The sequence below is a fragment of the Adiantum capillus-veneris genome, chromosome 28 (genome assembly GCF_014529385.1).
Source record: "Adiantum capillus-veneris isolate H3 chromosome 28, ASM1452938v2, whole genome shotgun sequence".
Lineage (NCBI taxonomy): Eukaryota > Viridiplantae > Streptophyta > Polypodiopsida > Polypodiales > Pteridaceae > Adiantum > Adiantum capillus-veneris.
The window spans coordinates 106,916,194-106,936,776 of NC_140958.1; the positions used below are offsets into that span (position 1 = coordinate 106,916,194).

General features: G+C 46.2%; 1 protein-coding gene across 5 annotated transcripts in view; it reads right to left on the bottom strand.

Moving 5' to 3' along the window:
• LOC147421044 (uncharacterized) overlaps nucleotides 1-19,719 on the bottom strand; it is a 76,987-nt gene extending 57,268 nt beyond the window's left edge. For 2 of the 5 annotated variants that reach the window (XR_015186971.1, XM_086504437.1), the window contains exon 1: nucleotides 18,975-19,718. Coding sequence is in view for 3 of the 5 variants with exons in the window: in XM_086504437.1 (XP_086360563.1) it covers nucleotides 18,975-19,605 (631 nt within the window). In the remaining 2 variants the exon portion in view is untranslated. Of the gene's footprint in view, nucleotides 1-18,974 lie in introns of all 5 variants that reach the window. The other 3 variants (XR_015186970.1, XM_086504438.1, XM_086504436.1) reach the window with 3 other exon arrangements.
• Between the last annotated feature and the right edge of the window lie 864 nt (nucleotides 19,720-20,583).

Genomic DNA, 20,583 nt, shown 5'->3' on the forward strand with positions numbered 1-20,583 from the left:
TAGTCGATGCACATACGCCATGAGCCATCCTTTTTCTGCACCAACAACACTGGAGAACAGAATGGAGATGAACTGGGCTGAATCAGCCCCTTTTCTAACAACTCCTGTACTTGGCCCATTATCTCTTTCTGCTGAGCCGCACTAACCCTGTACGGAGGCTTATTTGGTGGGCTACAGCCTGGCACCAAATCTATCGCATGGTCCTCGGGTCTCTCTGGCGGTAATTGAGACGGTAATGAATCGGAAAAACAGTCACTATACTGTTGTAAAAACATTGACCTTTCTTTATCTAGCACAGATAAATTTGATTCATCAAAATCTGACACTTCACGTGCAAAAACCAAGTACGCAGAAAGATGCTTTTTCATTACAGAAGTAATAGCAGAAGCTGATACAGTAGGAATAGACTCCCCTTTAAGCTTTACATCCAGAATGTGAGTCTTTCCCCTGCTCTGTACAGTGATCTTTTTGTTGTAGGCATCCATGATTCCCTGTACACGAAATAACCAAGGAATACCTAACAACACATCACATCCGTCCAGTGGCATGATGTAAAATTCTTCAGCATCTACATAGGACTGGATATGTAGACGCAACTTTCCAATGATGGGTGTCACAGCCTCTGTATGGCCAGGACATGCCAAACCTGCCTCTGCTGTATACCCCATCTCTTCAGGTCTGATTCCCAACTTTGAAGCCAATTCTGGGGAAATGAAGTTGGCTTTGGCACCTGGATCAAAGAAGATAAGCACTGTTTGATCCCTAACCTTTCCCCATGCTCTGCAAAGCTCACTTGCATCTGAATTTGGCTTGTCGCCCACCATATCTGGCACTAGACCAGCCATGGGCTTCTTTCCTTTCTTGTCTTCCTTGTCTTCAGAATCAGCTGGCCTTTTCTTTGTAGGACAATTGTAAGCAATGTGGCCAGGCTGCTCACATATAAAGCATTTGTTCTCTGTCCTCAGGACCTTCTTTTGCTCTTCTGACTTGCGAGGAAAACGTCTTTTCCATTTCTTTGCTGGTCCTTTTTCTGATTCAGCCGTAGCTTTGTCTTTCCCTGTGTTGGCCGACTCCTGAGTCCCTTTAGGAGCCTCATTGGGAACGTGCTTCTTGGCTGAATTTTTCTTGCCTGATCCTGCCTTGACGCCAGTGTTAAATTCACAATCTTCTCCCTTGAGCAAACCATTGCCAGTGTTTGCTACCTCGATGAGCTGCGTCAAAGTAGTGACTTTGGTCTTTGTGCAGTATTTTCTCAATCCTTTGGGTAGGCCACAACAGTATTTTTCTATCTGTTCTGTCAATGGCACAAACCTATAGGAAGTTACTGGAAGTAGAGCTTTCCAAAACTTCCGATTGTAATCATCCAGATTTCTGCAAGTGGCAGCATTAAGCTGGTGCCATTCTGTCATGACATCTGCTTCGAAATCATCAGATAACCATGCTGCTGCAAAAATCTGCTTGAAGTAAATCCATGTGGACGGAGCTTGCCCTTGAAGCAATAAAGTTGTCCACCATTGTCCCGCATTCCCTGTCAAGAAAGTGGCTGCCTTGCGGACCTTTGAAGCCTCTGTAAAGTTTCCCCCTGCATAGGCCTTGTCAAACTGCTGGAGGAATGAAAGAGCCTTCTTCCTGTCATCAAACCCTGTAAAGGTCGTGAATGACACTCCTTTGCCACCTTCTTTGTACGGAGTTGGCCTCTCCAGCGGCGTTAAATTGTCATATGGAAGTGACTGAAACATGGGAACACTAATAGGGTTCATCTGTGTTCCTTGGCCGCTATTAACTTGACCTGGAAATGCCATATTTGGCTGCTGATTTGTAATTCCAGCCATACCAAAATTTGCTTGTGGCATCCCAAATTGTCCCTGAGTGCTTTGAAACCCTGGTTGCATACCCATGACACTGTACATGGGGTTAGGCATCATCGTTTGAGCACCCCCAAACACTGTTCCTGGCGTATAAAACTGATTTCCAGGTGCATGACCAGCCATGCTTTGGAATACGGATCCACCTCCAAAATAGCCAGGGTGTACTGAAGGTGGTGGGAAGACCTGTTGCATAGCCTGTAAGTTGCTTCCCTGCCCATTAGAACCAGCTATAGGCTGCTGAAAGGTGGCGGGCTGAATTGGTACAGCTTGTTAAACTGGCATCTCAGCCACCTGTTCTTGCACCTTAGGCATACGTTGTGGAGACTGCATGTTCTCCGTCAAGTGTACAGGTGTTTCCATTGACTGTGCGGTATGAATCACCTGTGTTCGAGCCTTAACAGGCTTTTGAATATGATCCAGTGACCCAACTTGCTGAGACGGAACCGGAGGTTGCAGAAAGGCTAAAAACCTCGGATTCTGCATTACTTGTGTGAACATAGCCACAGCAGTAGCCAACTGGGTCCTGAATATATCATCATCAGTCTGTGGTGGTCTTGAGGACTCACCCACTTCATGTGTCTGTTGACCCTGTGAAGAGGAAACCTCTTCAGTCACATCATCTGGACTGTCAACCATAATTACAATTCCCTGTGTCTGGTCTATGATCCCCTGTGTCTTCAAGCCCAAAACTGACCAAGGCTCACTTCTATGGAAAAAAGTGATTTAATCCCGTCGATGGAACCATGTAACCGGCCTGTTTGATCCAAAAAGGGCGGTAGACTTTACTTTAAACCTTGATTTAGCTTTCACCCATTATTAGTCGTCTATTTTACTTGTATTTTCAAGACACAACAAAGGGGAGAGGGATACAGGCTGCTAGATTGCACCTGTATGAGTAGACAGACACCAGATTGGCCCCTAACTTAGGCGCCCCTTTCGGTATTTCTTTATTGTTCAAAAGAGGGAATAAACGCTGTGGTTCCTACAAGCTGCCCCGCACAAACTCGGCTGAATTTCCACTGTTCCAGCCCGATTTCGGCAGCATAACTGTACTAGAACCCTTCACGGTCAGTATTCCCACGCATTGACTGACTTTCCCGACGCATACGGGCACTTTGCAAAACCCTGGCGAGAATCTGCAGCACGCTGAATTCTCTGTTTTCAGCCCTGAAAATACGCCAGATCGCCTGTACAGCGGTCCCCTTGCGTCCCCGAACCTCCTGGGGGTATTAGGGTCCGTTTAGGGCCAAAACCCTAAACCTGCAAAAATACACAGCAGGCTGTAATTCACTGTTTCGGGCTCCGTTCCGCGTGCCGGTCGCATCCCTAGCAAGTCCTCGAGCTCCCGCACCTGTAGGGCTACTTGCCCTTTGAATCGGACGAGATTTCTGGCGTGAAACCTCTCCGAATTCACCTGTACCTGCGGGGGGATTAGCCGCTAGCTAATCCAATACCTGTGCAAGAGGCTCTTGCCTCGGCAATCGCGCATGAACCCACACAACTGTACATTGGTCAAATGAAGAGCCCACTAGAGGGGCATAACATACTGCCAAAGGGGAGAGAGAGGGCAGTGCGTAGCGTGCAGGGCATCACTCCTGGCACCGCACTGTGCATAAGAGGGAAAGCAAGCACTCCATAGCTCTTAACCTGTGACAAAATCTGAAAATGAGGCTCTCTCCTCTTCAAATTCAGCGCCACTTCTTGTTGCATAAGGCAAGTGCACCAGAAGGTGCCACTTGGCACTTTTACAAGCATTTTCCCGTTTCGGGGTTGCCGCCTAAAAATATCCCAACCGGTTGCCCAGTTGACTTCACGGCAGAGTAAGAAAATGTTCCCTTTGTCATTCCGGAGGTAATGACGCCAACACATTTTCAGGTCCCAAAATAGCAGTTCCCTAAATTTTAGGAGATGCTGCCATTGTATCTTTCTAGGTCATCCGACCCTCTTTGTACACTGCGGCCACATCCAGAACTGAAATGTAGCCTCTGTAGCAAAGGATTCCACTTTGGCTAGTCAATGACCCCACTTGGCTAACCATAGTCCTTGTCCAACCTTAGTGCTCTCTTGCCCTCAGGCCTGGACTCCCTCTGGACAGTTCCACACTAGCTATGCAATGCAGGGCAGTTAGATTTCCCGAGGGGTGTTTCCAAAAAGTGAAAGTAAATAGATAATAAGAAAGAAATCAACAAAAAGGATAGATAGTAGTCACACGCTGGTGACAACGAGCTCTCCTCCTCTGAACTGCTAGGTGGCCTTCCATGCCTTCTAGACTTTTTCAAAAAACTGCTTCAAACAAATCTTGTCTTAGGTGCTTAATAAATTAAAGAAGCTTCTTAGCACCCTCGAACACTTCAAATGGCATCTTCCCCATGTGTCGTTGTAGGCAAACTCCACCAAGGGCAGATACTTTTCCCATTTAGTCTTCTGATTCGAAGAAGAAGAAGAAGACTTCAACAAATTTAAAACCATTAAATTGGCTATTTCAAATTGCCCATCTGTCTGCGGGTGGAACGAGGACGAGAACGGCAACCACGTGCCAATGTTCTCCCAAATTGCCATCCAAAACAACTAGTAGACCCCCTAGGGATCTTTGTTCAAAAACAATGGACTCAGACATGCCATATATTCGAACAGTTTTGCCAAAGGATCGGGCTTAACTGTCTTCTTCACTGCAGAGCAGTGAGCCTGCTTACTGAATCTGTTGATGACCGTCCAAAGGCCATCATGCCCACTCTGAGTTTTCGGGAGATCAAAAATGAAATCTGTTGCAATACTTTCCCAGGGACGGTGGGAATGGGTAAAAGCTATAGTAATCCCTGTGCCTTATGCCTGTCAGACTTGACCTCCTGGCATACTAAACAGCTGCAAACAAAGTCGTCTACATCCTTCGTGGGCCTCGGCCAAAAGAAGTAACGGTCCACACCTTTCAAGGTGGTGTCGATGCCGCGGTGGCCCGTGAAAAGTGGATAATGGCACTCAGTCAAAACCTTTTCCCTCAACGGCTGTGTGACGTACAGCATCGTTTTCTTTATCAAGTAGCCATCTCCTATGGAATATCCTGCTACTATCTCCCAATTCTATATCCGAGTGAATACATCGGAAAAAACAAATCCGGATCGGTGGTGTACTAATCAACCATATCCTCGAAGCTTCTATGATGAATCACCGAAATAGCCAAGACTAGGGGTTTCCGAGACAATGCATCTGCCACCAAGTTTTTTGTCCCTGAACATGGATAATCTGAAAGTGAAATTGTGACAAGATGTTAGCCCATCGCCTGCTTTTTCGAAAGTTGCTTCTATGACAAGAAGTAGCATAAATTCTGATGATCGGTAAAGACCGTGAAATCGGCTCCGAGTATGTAATGTTGCCACTGAGTAAGAGCATGGATCACTGCTAGTAGCTCTTTCTCATAAATCTGTGCTGTCAATTCTCGCCTTGAAAACAATCGGCTTTCATAGGCAATCACATGGCCTTCTTGCATTAAGACCGCTCCCAAACCACGACCACAAGCATCACAAAAAAACTTTGAATGGCTTTTGCAAGTCCGGCAAAGCCAAAACCGGTCTAGTAGTCACTTTTTCTTTAAGCGTCTGAAAGGCAGTCACCTCTGTGGATCCCCACGAGAAAGGGACTCCTTTCTGAGTCAAAATGTACAAAGGGTAAGCTACCTCTGCAAACTTTCGAATGAACCACATGTAGTAGGAACACAAGCCCAAGAAGCTTCTAACTTCATGAACATTCTTCAGGTCAAGCCAATCGCGGATAGTGTCACTTTTGGCCGGATCCATCTGTACCCTTTCTGCCGAGACGATGTGTCCCAAGAAATGTATCTTAGGCAAGAAAAACTTGTTCTTTTTCACATTTATAAGCAATGTATGCTTCCTTAGTGTCTGGAAAACCCACAAATGATCGGTACTCTTTGAAAATCCAAAAAGTCGTCCTGAAAGCAGACGTCTCCATGAGCAGTACAGATCTGATGATAATCACTCTTCATATCAATTCGGCAAGTAGAATTTTGAAGTCTGTCAAGTATATCATTGATCCTCGTAAGGTGGAAATCTGTTCTGGTTCATTGGTTCTTTATTTTGGCCTCGGCTAACTCTGTAAGGTGGCGAGTTCGATGGTGTACTACCAGGAATCAATCGTGTGATCTTCACGACGTAAAGAAGGCAACTCGCTTTGTACGCCTTCAAAGAAACATCAGCCCCTATTGTAGAAAATCTTGTCCTTCTTTTTCGAGGTCAAACATATTAGACCTTCAATCATCATTCAGTTCTCTCAAAAAAATTGAGTAAAGAAACCCAATTTCATCAAGTACAATCTCTTTGCCCTTCATTTGTCAAAGTCGCTTTCTCAGCCCGATAGTCAACCACGGCGTTGTTCTTGTGGTACCAAGGGATTCCTCGGAGGAGATCACACCCTTCCAAAGGTATAATATAACAGTCCTCGTGCCCTAAACACCCATGACATTACAAACGAAGTTCGCCAATGATCGGTGTAATGGCAACATCCCGTCCGGGTGCCGCTAGAACTGCCTTCGCCTTGTGGCCTCAGCCTATCGGGCGTAATTCCAAGTCGAGCCGCCAATTCAAGTGAAAAGAAGTTGGCCTTGGCTCCTCTATCAAAGAAAATGAGGGCTTCCTGATTGTTCACTTTGCCCCAAGTGAGGCAAAGTTTTGTACTTTCGTTCATCTGATTCGGTTCAGGCCCCACGCAATGTGGTCAGAGCCCCAAAAGCATTCAAACTCAAAAGCAAACTGCCCAAAAATTAATTGGCTAAAAATCTGCCAGTAAAAGCAGCCAGCACTAAAAGCACAATTCCGTATATATCATGTCAGTGTAAAATCAGGAAATCCATACGCACTGCCACACCAATAGGTGTGTGTGTGTCCGTGCACTGCCACATCATCAGTTTGTGACACTAATGGGTATTGATGCTACTGGTGTTGGGTACTGGCTATTGATGGGTCTATGTCGACGACGATGAGGTTGACAAGGAGATACTGCTAAGGTCTATGTCGACGATGATGATGTCGAGACGACGATGCTAACGACGACGACGACAATGCTGATGACGACGATGACAATGTCGACGACGACGATGGTGTCTAGACTGAAATCTGAAAACGCTAGGTACTTCTGCTAGAGCTCTGCAATTGTGCCGGTTCTTCGGCGAGGATCTCCAACCGCCAATGCATCCGAGGCTGCAAAGTAAAAATGCTAGCTGATCTAGGCTGAATCTGCAAAGTGCTGGCTGCTTTAGGCTGAAAACAGAAAACGCTGGCAGGTTTGGATGCTGGGGGTCGTGACGGCAAGGTACTGCTACCGGATGGGCGCAGTACGGCGAGGTCACGGGCTGAACTGAAAGGACTAAAGGCTGAAAACGCTGATCTTGTCCTGAGAAAACGCTAGGGCTCCTGAGGTGCTGCCTGACTGTTGGGTGCCTGCCTCCTTGTGTCCCTGCTTCTTCTGCTTCTATTGAGTGCCCAATGGGTTTATTTTATAGTTCCTTTAGCCATTTTCCCTACCTACAATCCAACAAGGGTAAATGAAAAGACACTTATTAATAAATGACCTATAAGAGGTGGTTCACGCAATAAAAATGATTGCATGATGAAAATGAATGTTTTGTGCAAGAGAGGCGATGCAAGTGTGACCGGCCTAGACATGCACGTCTTGCTAGAGGCTCACAAAGGTGCCAGGCTCAATCCTAAGCTAAGACTCATGCTAGACTATGGCAGAAGCATGTCCACGTAGCGCAAGTGAAGTGCACACATGACACTGGTTTTGAATTAATTGAAGTCTTCCATTTCGGATCAAAAGAATCAATGGGAAAAGTACTTGCCCTTGGTGGAATTTGCCTACACCAACACGGTTCATTCATCGATGGGGAAGGTGCCATTTGAAGTAATCGAGGGTGCTAAGAAGGTTCCTCCATATCTAAGCACCAAAGACAAGATTTTTGAAGCGGATCAGTACACGAGAGATTTGGATACTGCTTTTGCCAAGGTTCATGAGGCTCTTGAGAAGTCTCAAGCACCGCATAAGAAGGCAGCTAATAAATATCGATGCGACTTGCAGTTGAAAGAAGATGATTGGGGTGCTCTTACGATTTGAAAAGGCACACCTCAGAAAAAGAAAGGGAAAGGAGCAGCTTTTTCCAAAGCTAAGTATGCGATATTATGGCCCTTTCCAAATTCAAGAAAAGATAAATGATGTATCTTTCAGACTGAAGTTTCTAGATACTTGGAAGATTCGCAATTCTTGTCATGTGAGTCTCTTTAGAGGTGAGGTGCCAGTCAACAGGGAGCCTGAGGAGCAACCTGAAGTAGAAGAGAGCGAGGAGATACTCGTTCATGAACAGATACTGGCTCACAAGGAAAGAAAAGTGACACGTAAAGTGATACGGCGGTTCTTAGTGAGATTCAAGAACTATCTAGCATTGGATGCGAAGTGGATAAAGGAGGAGGACCTAGCAGATACTCCTCAGATACTTGAACTTTACCTTGAGGCTTTCGGTCTAGCTTCGACTATTCCAAAAGATCCCGCAGATCAACAAGGTTGAATCAGGTGCAGAAGGAATTGCACAAGAGGGGAGTCACTCTGCTCGATTGTCACTGATTACCCGGATTGAATAAAGTCACTGATTTCCCTTTGGATTTCAGGGATACTGATGTGCTAGTAGTAATTTGCTTTATGACTTTATGAATGAAGTACTTTGAAATGGGAATTCCTGAAATGAATCTGATTTATGTGCACTCTCTCATGTGATTGTGTTTGAGTGCAGTTTTGAAAGAAGAAATGACTACAGTATTCCGGTCTTGAGATTCTATGGACATGATAGCAATAAGAATTAGTCAATTCGACATCAGTGAGGTCCAGTGTGGATCTAGATGCAATTGCTAAACACGTTCCCGAGAGATCATGGTCCTAGATCTCGATGGATTTTATGTGATTTGATTTGAATGTGATTTGATGTTCAGTGACTGTCATCTTTGTGCAAGTGTTGGATTTGTGTCGTATAGTGCGTCGGTACTTAGAGTCAATGTCTACTGGATTGGTTTATGGCTTATGTTTGTTTTTGCAGGCGTAATCGAGGGCGATTAAAATTCTTCAAGAGGGGGGATGTCACAAAATGATGAAGTGGCATGTCCACCCTAACAAACCTTGAAAGATTTGAGATGATAAGTTGTTCCAACTTATGGGGTCCCGTCCGATGGGGCCCAAGGGACAAAAATAAAGTATTGCGTGAAGGTTGCTAACATGGCAAGCGGTACCGACACCCGCAATATGTGTTGGTTGCTGACGTGGCAGGTCGTACCGACATCCGTAATACATGCTCGCTGCTGACGTGGCAAGCCATACGGACGCCCGCGATTTGCGGTGGATTTTATGTTGGCTGGGCTGCAGCTTTTGGAAGGACCAGATGCTTTTGAGTTTGAAGCTTTTCATGTACTGCTTTTGAGAAGACCTTGGGCCTATAAATATGTACCTAGGGCCTCTCTTCCACTCAGATTTGCTGACAAGCACTGAGTAGAGAGGACCCTCGGACTTTGTACTTTGCTCAAGCATTAATTTAAAAATAAATATCCAAAGGGCGCCACACTATGGGGCCAATACCTCTGGCACGGAACTACGGTGTCGACTCTATTAAATTGTAATAATGTTCGTGAAATGTTTTTTTTTAAAGCGATTCTCTCGTGTGTCAAGCAAGATTCTCGACTTGGGGTGTCCAAGTCTGTTACATGATCAAATACTCGTACACTCCAAAGGACATCCGAATGCAATCTTGTATACATCTCCAGGAGCGATCCTCATATGATGATAGCCACTTTTCAGATGGATTCTCCTAAAGCATGTAGAACCTTGTAGCTTGTCCACTATATCATCGATCTTGGGTATTGGAAACATGTTCTTGATGGTGATTTTGCTGAGGGCTCTGTAGTCAATGCACATTCTCGAAGATCCATCTTTCTTCAATACCAACAACACTAGCGAACAAAACGGTGATGTGCTAGGCTGAATTAGATCCCTTTCTGGAAGCTCTTTTACTTGGTTCGTAATTTGCTCGTTCTAGACTCTACTAATTCGGTAGGGTGGCCAGTTCGGTGGCGTGCTGCCAGGAATCAAATCAATCCTATGATCTTAAGATCGCTGAGGAGGTAACTTTCCCGACAAAGAAGCAATCGGCTTGAGCTTGTAAGAAATCTTGTCGTTCCTTCTCAAGATCAGACAAATTGGATGTTTTATTTTCATTTAACTCATTCAAGTAGATTGAGTAAACAAACGGACTAGATTTCATTAATTTTGAAACGGCCGAAGCCGATACAGGTCGGATGGACTCACCATTCAATTTTACATCAAGTACAATATCTCTACCCTTTTAGTTCTTCAATGTCGCTTTCCTAACCTTGTTGTCGACCACAACGCTGTTCCTATCGAGCAAGGGGGGGCCATGATGCAATTGGAAGAACAAGAATTTCGCAAAACTTTCTCGCACTCCAAGGGTGGCCGCACGAACCAAGCCGAAAAAATTCTCCAAGCTCCTGACCTCTTCCAAGCCGTTTTTCCACTCCACGGCTTATGCCAAACTGCTCCGCACCCTCTGCTATCCCTCTCTTGGGCTCCGAGCCACCAAAAAAAAAGAGCCGATGTCTCCAAGGACGGGCCCCGCTTCAATTTGCAACACTCTCATTGTTGCCAACAAGTGCTAGCCCACAGCATTTTAAAACGTTGGGTCGTGGGCGCTTGCAATTGCCAACGATTCATAGCGTAACCACAAAACGTTTCAAGGCCGAAACGTTTCACCTTGAAATGCGGAGTTTCACCACGAAACGTTTCAGTCCAAAATGAGAGCACAGTGAAACGTGAGACCGAAATGTGCGTTTAGCAACTTTGAAACTAAAACTATGGTAACTTGTTGTTAGTGAAACGGCTCGTGTTTCACTTGATGAGCAAAACGTTTCAATGCCCGAAACGTTTCACCTGTCTTGACCTGTCGAAACGCGTTTCATGGTGATGGCAACGAAAGAGGGGGGCCGTTGTCGAAGCCTAAGTGCTTGAGATCTGCGTTTCAACAAGACCGCACAAAAAGGCAGCGGTGCCGCCCAAGTCAAGCAGGCTGCCTGCTACATGTTTTAAAACGCAGGGGGGGCACGTGGGTGTCGTGGGCTACAGAGGCACTACAGACTAGCGTTTTGAAATGCTAGCAGCTTGCTGACTGTGGACAGCGACAAAGGGAGTGGGACGGAAAACGCTAGAGCATTTTAAAACGTTGCTGGAGATGGGGTGGGGTGAAGGTGCCGGCAATAGTGGGTCTTCTCTTCTCTTCAGGGCGGCTCCTCCACGTCCAAGGCCTTCAAGCACAGAGCTCCACCAAGGGCTCTGATACCATGTCAAAGTCAACGATGCGGAAGCGTAGAGACCAAGGGGAGTGAGCATGAGAGAGAGAGAGAGAGAGAGAGAGAGAGAGAGAGAGATGAAATGGAATGTTATATTAACGTCTTCAAAAGGCCAAAATGACCAATCTGTTACAAAATGGCAAATCTAATACCATGTCTGGGTACAAAAGAACTAGATACTACTACTAGAATCTATCCTCATCTGCACTCTGGATATCGAGAGAGTATGGCTCGAATCCTCTGTTGTAGTCTCCGTCAATGCTGTGTAGCCTCTCTCCTCAATCGTGGCCGTCTAGATCTATGTAGCTCCGGTGCTCGGTCGATGAGAGTGCCGGTAGTGGTCGAATGAGTGTGGGCCGAGCTCTGCAATGATGACTGCTCCTCTGGCTGTCCCATATCTAGTGAAAAGAAATCTGTAATCTGTCTCTGGGACTATCTCTCTCTATCTCTCCCCAGTAAAGTGTCTCTATATCTGTGTAACTCAAGTAGATATAGCCCAAGACATCTCTGATCCTCTTAACTCATGACTCTAGAGAAAGGCCGAAACCCTCTCTGAACAAGCAGTGGAAACAACCCCCTATCTCATAGTACACTGTGCAATGACATATATAATGTAGCTCTATCTCTGGCTCTAACTAGCATAAGTGGCATATCCTAATGTCTACTGGTATCCCTCTAAATCTACCAGTCTCAATCTCCAGCTGATGTGAGGATGTGCGTATCTGACCAATGGCACACCGCAAATCATGAGACATGTGTCCATGTAGCTGGGTCGAATCACAAACCCATCTCCTGTGAGGTGGAGAAGATGCTCTCTATAGAAAGCCATCTTCGTGCCCAACTCTTGTGGCCGCTCTATCCATGTTGTCACAAACTGCTGACGTGTCAAAGCCTAAAGAGTGGAGCCAACTTACAGATGCCAGCCCAGGGGCCTAAACCCTAAGAAGAGCAAGTAACAAAAGAAGTCCTACCAACTTATGGGGACCCCGTAAGATGGGGCCCCAAGTGACATAAAGGATTAAAATAAAGCAGGACCCGCACACACGCAAAAACTGATGATGTGGCAAATTTTTGAAAATTGCGCTGGTAGGATGATGTGGCAAGCTGTACGGAATTCCGCGTTTTGCGTTGGCTGATGACGTGGCAAGCTGTACGGATTTTCGTAAATTACGCTGGCAGCTTTTTGGCTTTGCTTTTGGACTAGATGCTTTTGAGTTTGAAGGCTTTTCACTATAATTGCTTTTTAGGCCAAGGGCCTTTAAATATGAGGTTAGGGCTCATTCTCTGGCATGCTTCCTGGAGATGGTGCAAAGTCTGGAGTACCAGCTTGTACTGTGTTGATGCAATATAAAGAAATACCGAAAGGGGCGCCAAGGTTTGGGGCCAATACTCTCTGGGGTGGAATTCCGTCACTCCGTGTCGTGTGTCGTCTCTCTCTCTCTCAATTCTGTATTTATTAAAGTGTTAAAAGTCTGTTCAGTCTGTTCTTTTCTTTTGGCACGTGGTGCCCGTCTTGTGACACATGTCCTCCTGGTATCCAGCTGGAGCAGGTCCCGACGAATGAGTCTAGTAATCTCCACTCATGTAAGAGACATCGAGGGTGCCTGAAGAGAGTACTGGAAAGGGGGCAGCCTGTCCATGGTGGAACCATGCGTCTAAAACCATGATGTCATCTGTGCATACCAGCATGAAGTGTCCCCGTGAAGAGCTAATTGTCTAGAAGACTCAAGGGCCAGTCTAGCATATGTCTCTAGTAGTATCCCACAGCTGTGCACAAAGGAGACTGACTTGGTAAGCGCCTCAATCTCCATAGGAGAGGTAGCTAGCTCTGCTAATAGCGTGGGGTACAGAGGCCTTGGCTCTGATCAGTCGAGAGATCATAGATACCAAGGGCCTCTCCATACATCTCAACACACACACACACACACACACAAGAAGAAGAAGAAGAGAGTTTTGACGTCATAGGAAACTATCCCAAGAGACCTTAAAGATCTAGCCGACGAGGAGTTGAACTCAAGACCTGTTATTCAAGAGGTCCATAAGCTCTTGAATGGTCAGAACTGGCTTGGACAGACAGTGTTCCAGTAGCGGTGATGGCAGTCCCATGATAAAGCAATCACACTGGGCCTCTGAGGTTGTCAACTCGAGGAGGGACTCCTTATGATAGATGTCTAGAAAATTCAAATTGTAATCTATTAGGGTTTCTGTGGCCAGCATTTGGGGATACCCACTTTGCCAGAAGCTTCACTCCAAAGGAAGATGTCAAATGTCATGTAACTTCGCGCAAAAATTTTCTTGAAAGCTTGCCAACATAGTTACAGGGGACGGGGGGGACGGGCCCTAGGGCCGGGGAACGGCCGTAACCGGGCCGGGAACGGCTGGGAACGCCGAGGGACGGACGGAAAACGGGCCGGACGGGCGGGTCGCAGGGGGGACGGCCGGGGCCGGACCGGGGTCGGACGGACCGGACGGGGACGGCAGAGGTCGGCCGGGGTCGGATTCAAAAAAGTAACCGTTTTTTACCGTTTGCAACGGCTCTGTGCAGCCCCAACTGCCATATTTTTTAAGCCTTGGCCCTTGGGAGGCTATAAAAGGCTCCCTTGGGCCTCTTAATACTCATAGTCTCAATGCTCAATGCTCATTCCATTTCCCTCAAGCTCAAGGCTCAAGTTTGAACTTTGAAGCTCTCCTCTCCCTCTTCTACCCACTTTGAAGCTCTCCTTTACTCTCTCTCCACACAAGCTCTCCTCTAACCCTTCTAACTTCTAAGCTCTACTCTCTCGAGTCTCTCCACCATCATGTCATCTCAAGCCAACTCCACTTCTCAAGCCGCTTCTTCTCGAAGGAGGCCCGCCGTGCAAACGTGGTCGTGGTGGGATGAAGTCGACTTTAGCTCGCGTGGCAAAGGTGGCGGTGCAAGACCATGGACGTGCAAGCTATGTCCATACAAGAGATCGGGTGGTTCAAACAAAGTGCGAGCCCATCTTCTTCATGAACCCGGTCACGAGGTGAAGTTTTGCCCTCATGTAGCTCCCGAGAAGAGGTTGGATCTTCTTGAGAAACTCACGGTGTATGAGGTTGCGGAAGCGGCCAAGAGGGGCCATTTTGTTGTCGTTGATCCCTCCGCCACGGCGACACCGCGAGAGCAAAGGGAAGCCAACCTTGACGACATCTCTCGAACCTTCAAGAGCCATGGATCTACACCGTCCTCTTCCCTTCCGCATCGCCAAACCACTCTCAACGAAAATTGGAATCCTAAATTGAAGGAAGAGGTAGATAGGTCGGTTGCCCGATTCTTCTTCCACGACCACATTGCCTTCCATGCTTCGCGGTGAGTTTCCCTTGGCATATGCACATTGCAATCTTCCATTTTGTATTCATAATGGGTTATAATTTCTCGACTCTCCATACTAACGCAACATGCTCTATTTTGTGTGGATAGGTCTCCATACTTTCGAACCATGGTTACGAAAATAGGGGAATATGGCTCCTCTTATGTGCCACCTTCATCGGAGAGGCTTCGCACCACCCTTCTTGACAAAGAGAAGCTTGCCGTGGAGCAAGCGGCCCAAGCAACAAAGGATTTGTGGGAGACCAATGGCGTCTCTCTTCTTGTAGATGGATGGAGCGACACCCGCAAGCGGTCCATCCACGGGGTGGTGGCCTACTCTCGGGGGGAGATGTACTTTGTGGAGTCACATGATGCATCCGATAGTGGCAAGGCCGCCGAGATGCTTGCTGCGGAGTGGACAAGCACCATAGAGATCACCGGCCCGGAGAATGTCCTTTGTATGGTTGCAAATGGAGAGGCGTCAAATAGGGCAGCCGGAGCTATCATTGAGGGCATGTATCCCAGCATCCATGTCACATTTTGCATGGCGCATTGCCTCAATAACCTCCTCAAGGACATAGGGAACTTGTCATGGATTTCACCCACCATTGGTGACGCCTCTCGAATTGTCTCCTTTGTGCTCAACCATCAAAAAGTGCGCCATGAATTCTCAAAGAGGAGCCAGTTGTCTTTGCTCAAATATTCAGAGACAAGATTTGCATTCAATTGGCTTATGCTAGGCCGCTTGTCTACATGTGGCGGAGCCTTAAGGGGCCTCTTTCTCAGTGATGAGTTCCAGGCCATGCCGGAGTCTACATCAGCAGTAGGATTGAAATGCCGAGAATGGGCCGACGACGCCGCTTGGTGGGAGGAGGTGAAGACTCTTGACGCCATGGTCAAGCCTATTCTACACCTACTTCGAGTGGTGGATGGCTTGCAGCCATGCATTGGCAAAGTCTACGAAGCCATGGATCGGATGATAGAGGCACTTGAGAAGCTTGTGCCTGACCCTGTTCAGTATGCGGAGATTCATGGCTTGTGTGAGTCGAGGTGGAATGGATACTACTCTCCACTTCATGCGGCAGCTTATGTGCTTGACCCTGAGTTTCAAGGAAGGCGTCAAGACTCAAGAGACCGACAAGGAGGTGAGCAAAGGATGGCGGCTTGCATTGGAGCGCCTTGAGCCTAGCAGTGACATTAGGCGCAAGATTAGAGACGAGCTACTCAACTACAGGCAAAAGAAGGGCTCCTATGGATGTGTAGATGCAGAGCTTGATCGCAACAAGATTGGCTCCGTTTTGTGGTGGGAGGACTATGGAGGAGATGGCCCACATTTGCAGCGCTTGGCTGTTCGTGTCCTTAGCCAAGCATGTACCACTAGTTGCTTGGAGCAACTATGGAGTGTGTACAGCCACATTGCCTCTAAGAAGAGGAATCGCCTTGGCGTTCAGAGGGCCAATGATTTGGTGTTTGTGAGCGCTAACTTGCGCATGCTTGCCAAGAGCATCACACACAAGGCAGATCCTTTCACTGAGTGGGAGATGGCACAAGAGAATCCATCTATGGCCGATACTCTCTTGGAGGAGCTAGAGGAGGATTTCGAGCCTCAATGCGAGCCTCCCGAGCCGGAGCCCTCATACGTTGCTGACGACCTCGACTACGACGACGATGTGGAGATTCAGCAGGCGAGCACTTCTTGAGTTTGATGATCATTGATCACTCGACTCTCGAGTCTACGACTCTACCTACTACATAGCCCTTTGTACTTTTTGTTATCCTTGAGGCCTCAGGCTTGTCCTAAGTCCTTTAGGCTTTTTGACTCTTGAGCCCTTGTGGCATGCACTTCTCATTTTGTATCCATCAATCATCGATGTTTTATTAGCACATTTCAGCCTATATGACTCGTGTTCTTTGGTCTATTTAGTGTAAATTTATGGTCAAAGTGATGCTCTATGTGTGTGGCATGTGTGTAGGTCAAAAAATGCCAAAAAAACTCTCTTTTTTTTTTTGCCGTTCCGACCCCGTCCCCGTTTCCTGACTTTTGCCGTCCCGACCCCGACCCGCCGTCCCATGTAACTATGCTTGCCAAGTCCTTGGAGTGTGCGGCTTGGTAGCTATACACATCCTTAGTCAGCCAACTCTGTGTGCAGTTGCTCGCAAATTGCGGTAAAACTTCTAATGTGAGAGCGTACAGACCAGGCTTATGTGACACCTTTGTGGTGAGCTTGTTTTTGGGTACTTTTGGGGTACCATCTATTGAAAGAGATGTCGTCTGTGCTTTTATATACTTGTAAAAATAACTTGTGCTTGGGGCCTTTTGGGCCAAGGCCTATAAAAGAGAGGCCAGTTTGCCATTAATCCTCAGATTTGTGACTTTGTGGAAGACTCGGAGGGAGAGTGTGTGCTCACTGAAAGTTGTAACTTTGACAACTTGATCAATAAATAAAGAAATACTCCCAGAGGCACCTAGTTGATCGGCCAACACTCTCTCAGGGAAACTCCATCTTTTTGTGTCATGTTCTGGTCACTAAGTGTTCAATTCTATTTCTAGGTCTTTAGAGTTTGAAGCTTTCAATTCTATTACCAAGTATTTAAAGTCTGTTTCAATAATTTTCCCATCTCATACTGGCTCCTACCCTATTTTTATTCATTTCCATCCAAGATTCCTCTCGATTCCCTCCCAACCCCACTTCTTGCTATTGAGGAGGCTTCCACGTGCACCCTTATAAAAGTGAAACGAGCGTATTCGAACCCACTACCAGCAACACAATGAATTTCAAGTGTTCCTCCCTAACCAAGGAAGCGGGGACGTTGAGTTGATCAACGCGGGCAACCCATGCAATTAAAAAAAGCCCTCAGTCCGTGCTCGTCTCCGGTGCGCCTGCCCGCCGCCCTCAGTCCGTGCTCGTCTCCTGTGCACCTGCCCACCGCCCTCAGTCCGTGCTCGTCTCCCGCACGTCCACCGGTTGTCTACCTGCTGCCCTGCAAGCACATCCTCTCCTCTCTTGACTGCCGCGTTGCCCAATTCCCTGGCACCATATCCTGTTTGATTCTTTATAATTTCTGATTTTATGTGATTGGGTCCCCCGTACTCCCATCTACACATGGTGCCGTCCGGTTACAACGAGGCATCCTCTCACATGTCTCACACTCTTCCAATATGAAGAACTATCAGCCTATCTCTTCATCAGTCCATATTAATGACTATGCTACTTTGCTTGTGGTTGGTGTGGAAAATGTCTCTTAATAATGCACCTTTGAAGGTTGAATGATGTGCTTTATGTGCCTACGTTACCAAACAATCTATTCACCATTTCTAAAGCAACTTCTAAAGTCCTTGGGTTAATCTTGAAGACAAAGTCAACAAAGTGCTTTATAGAAGAAACCTTTTTATCAAAAAGGTGACTTGGATCGTACACAATCTTTCTCTTCCAGTTTGCAGTCACAAATGTCATATGCATCAATTACTCTCTCCCAGCACTCTTGCTTTGGTCATGTCCCTACTCCACAAGAGCTCGAGGCCGAGGTCAAGAACGACGCAATAGGTGATAGTGGGAGATCCTCTCACATGTTTCACACCTCTCGCAATATGGGGAACTATCATGGACCACGGTGTCTCTTCATTAGTTTATAATGGTGATTATTCTATTATGCCTATAGTTGGTGTGGGAAACCTCTCTCTTGGCAATGCATTCCTAAACATAATTGCCAAGAAACCCGTTTCTTCCAACAAAAATCTTGGGGAAACGTTTCTAAAACCCCACGTTTTTGAAACTCTTCTTTGATGACTAAAGTTTTCACTCATCTCGTTCTTATATATTTGAATTTTGAACTTTCAGGTTTCAAATAAGCCATAAGTCATATGCACATCCCACAACTTATATTAACACGCATGGGGCGCCTAAAAAGAAGGAAAGTGAAGGGTCAACCAGCCCCCCAAAAGAAGAAGGGTGCCCACCTATATGGGTGGCTAATCCGACAAACCAAGGACCTCTAGGACCACAAACACACCCCACCTCATAGACTATCTCAAAGATGCACTCCCAAGCTCCGACACAGCAAAGAGATGCATTCTCCCCTAACTTTTCAACTCGCTTTTCGAGCATATAAGTGAGAGTCACTACAAAAGTGACACATACAACGTTATATAGGGCTACAAATAGAAAATGCCAGGAAAGTCAAAAACTTCAACACACATCATTTCAAAAGAAGAAAAGTAAGATATTGAAATTAGAGTCGAAGCCCCTAGCTGGGATTTCCTCATGGATGTGCATGTGAAAAAAATCTTTTCTCACCCTATTTCTGATGTGCAGCATTGGTTGTATGAAGATGCTCCAAAGCAAAACACATGCTTCGATATATAGTACTCACCACGGAGGAGGTGCGGATCAAAGACGTAAACTGGGAGGAGAGCCTGGTAGGCTGTGCTTATTGAGAGGCCTACGTGGTCATCAAGGCGCAGATCCTTCTTAAACCACAGAATGGCAACATCCTTGTTCTTTGATGTTTGCATTGATGCATCAGCTGACACAGCCAAGATTCTGTACTGCCTTCTTCTCTTTGAGATAGCCCAGTTTCTATCTAAGATTGTTGTGGAGGGCACAAAATCCATCTTGTTGCTCTCATGAAAACAGAGACTGCTTCTTCCATGTAAACTGCCAATAGGTGCTACTCCACGGTGAGACACAAAATGGCAGAGTTTAGTCCCGTTATAATCTTGCTGAAAATACTCGTGATGCTGACAGCGCCTTCCTGAAACGTGGGCACGAGCGAGAGAAGCCATCTCTTTATTAATATGGTGAGTCCCATGCACCTGTGCGATTCTGCCAACTATGGAGGTATCCTTTACGCAGCTGCAATTGTGTTTTGCATGAGCGAGAACTACATTGCTGTGAAGAGGTTGATGCTGAATGTGGTGATTGCGATGCAGCCCTGACTGTTGGTGCGTATGTGATGAGGAAAGAACGCATGAGGCTGTAGTGGACGTCACTGCAGGGGCCATCTTCCTAGATGGCGCCGATGCTTCCTAGCTTGGATGGCCAAGCTTCACGATAAGGGAGGGTGGTGAATTCATTTGTATCTGGAGCCACAGGACCTCGTGAGTCATATTCAACCTCAAGAGAACCTCTTTCAACCATGCTATCAGGTACATGGCCATTAATTTCTTAATTTTCTGGAAATTTTACTGCTAATTCCCAATGAAATTGTGATTCCATGCTCTTGCAAAAGTGGACCATTTGAGCTTGGCATTCCTTTGTATCATCTTATGCAAACCTCTCCTGACTCATATGATAATTTGAATCACTTTTTTAGCATGTGATATCAAGAGTACATTTGCATCAACATGCACGAGGAATATTGTCCCAAGGCCTTCGTGCGTAGGCATAAAACTCTAATTTCAAGTTCTTGGCGTGAATGTTAAGGTGATTATCATCAAGTACTTACTAATAGCAAGCCCTACGACCATTTTTGTAAGCAAGGCATTAACTAAGCACTGTAAGCCGATGTGAAGGAAAATCAACATATGTTTGTTATGGAAATGTGCAATCCTTAGCCCAATTGTACCAAAATACAGAAATCTAAACAATAATTCAAATAGGTCTTCTTGATGTGCACATTTGGTACTTTATCGTGTTGGAACTAGTTGTAAAGTGGTGTCGAGCTATTGGAAAACTCACAAACTGCCTACCCCGCTAGTTAGTTGGCAATTCATATTCACCCCCTTTTGATGGGCTATCCCTTTGTCAATTCGTAGTGATCCCCTTTTGATGAGCAAGCTAATCAAATATTGGGACCTCTCATACAAAACATGTCATCATGTGGTGGGTTTTTACATTTCATGCGCTTGATCATAATCCAAATTTTAAGGTTTTCCACAATAAAGTGAGTATTTAACAAGGATTAGACAAATTCAAGGTACTTATCCCTCATGACTAGCAGATAGGGATAGATATAAACAATGCTCAATAACAAGGATTAG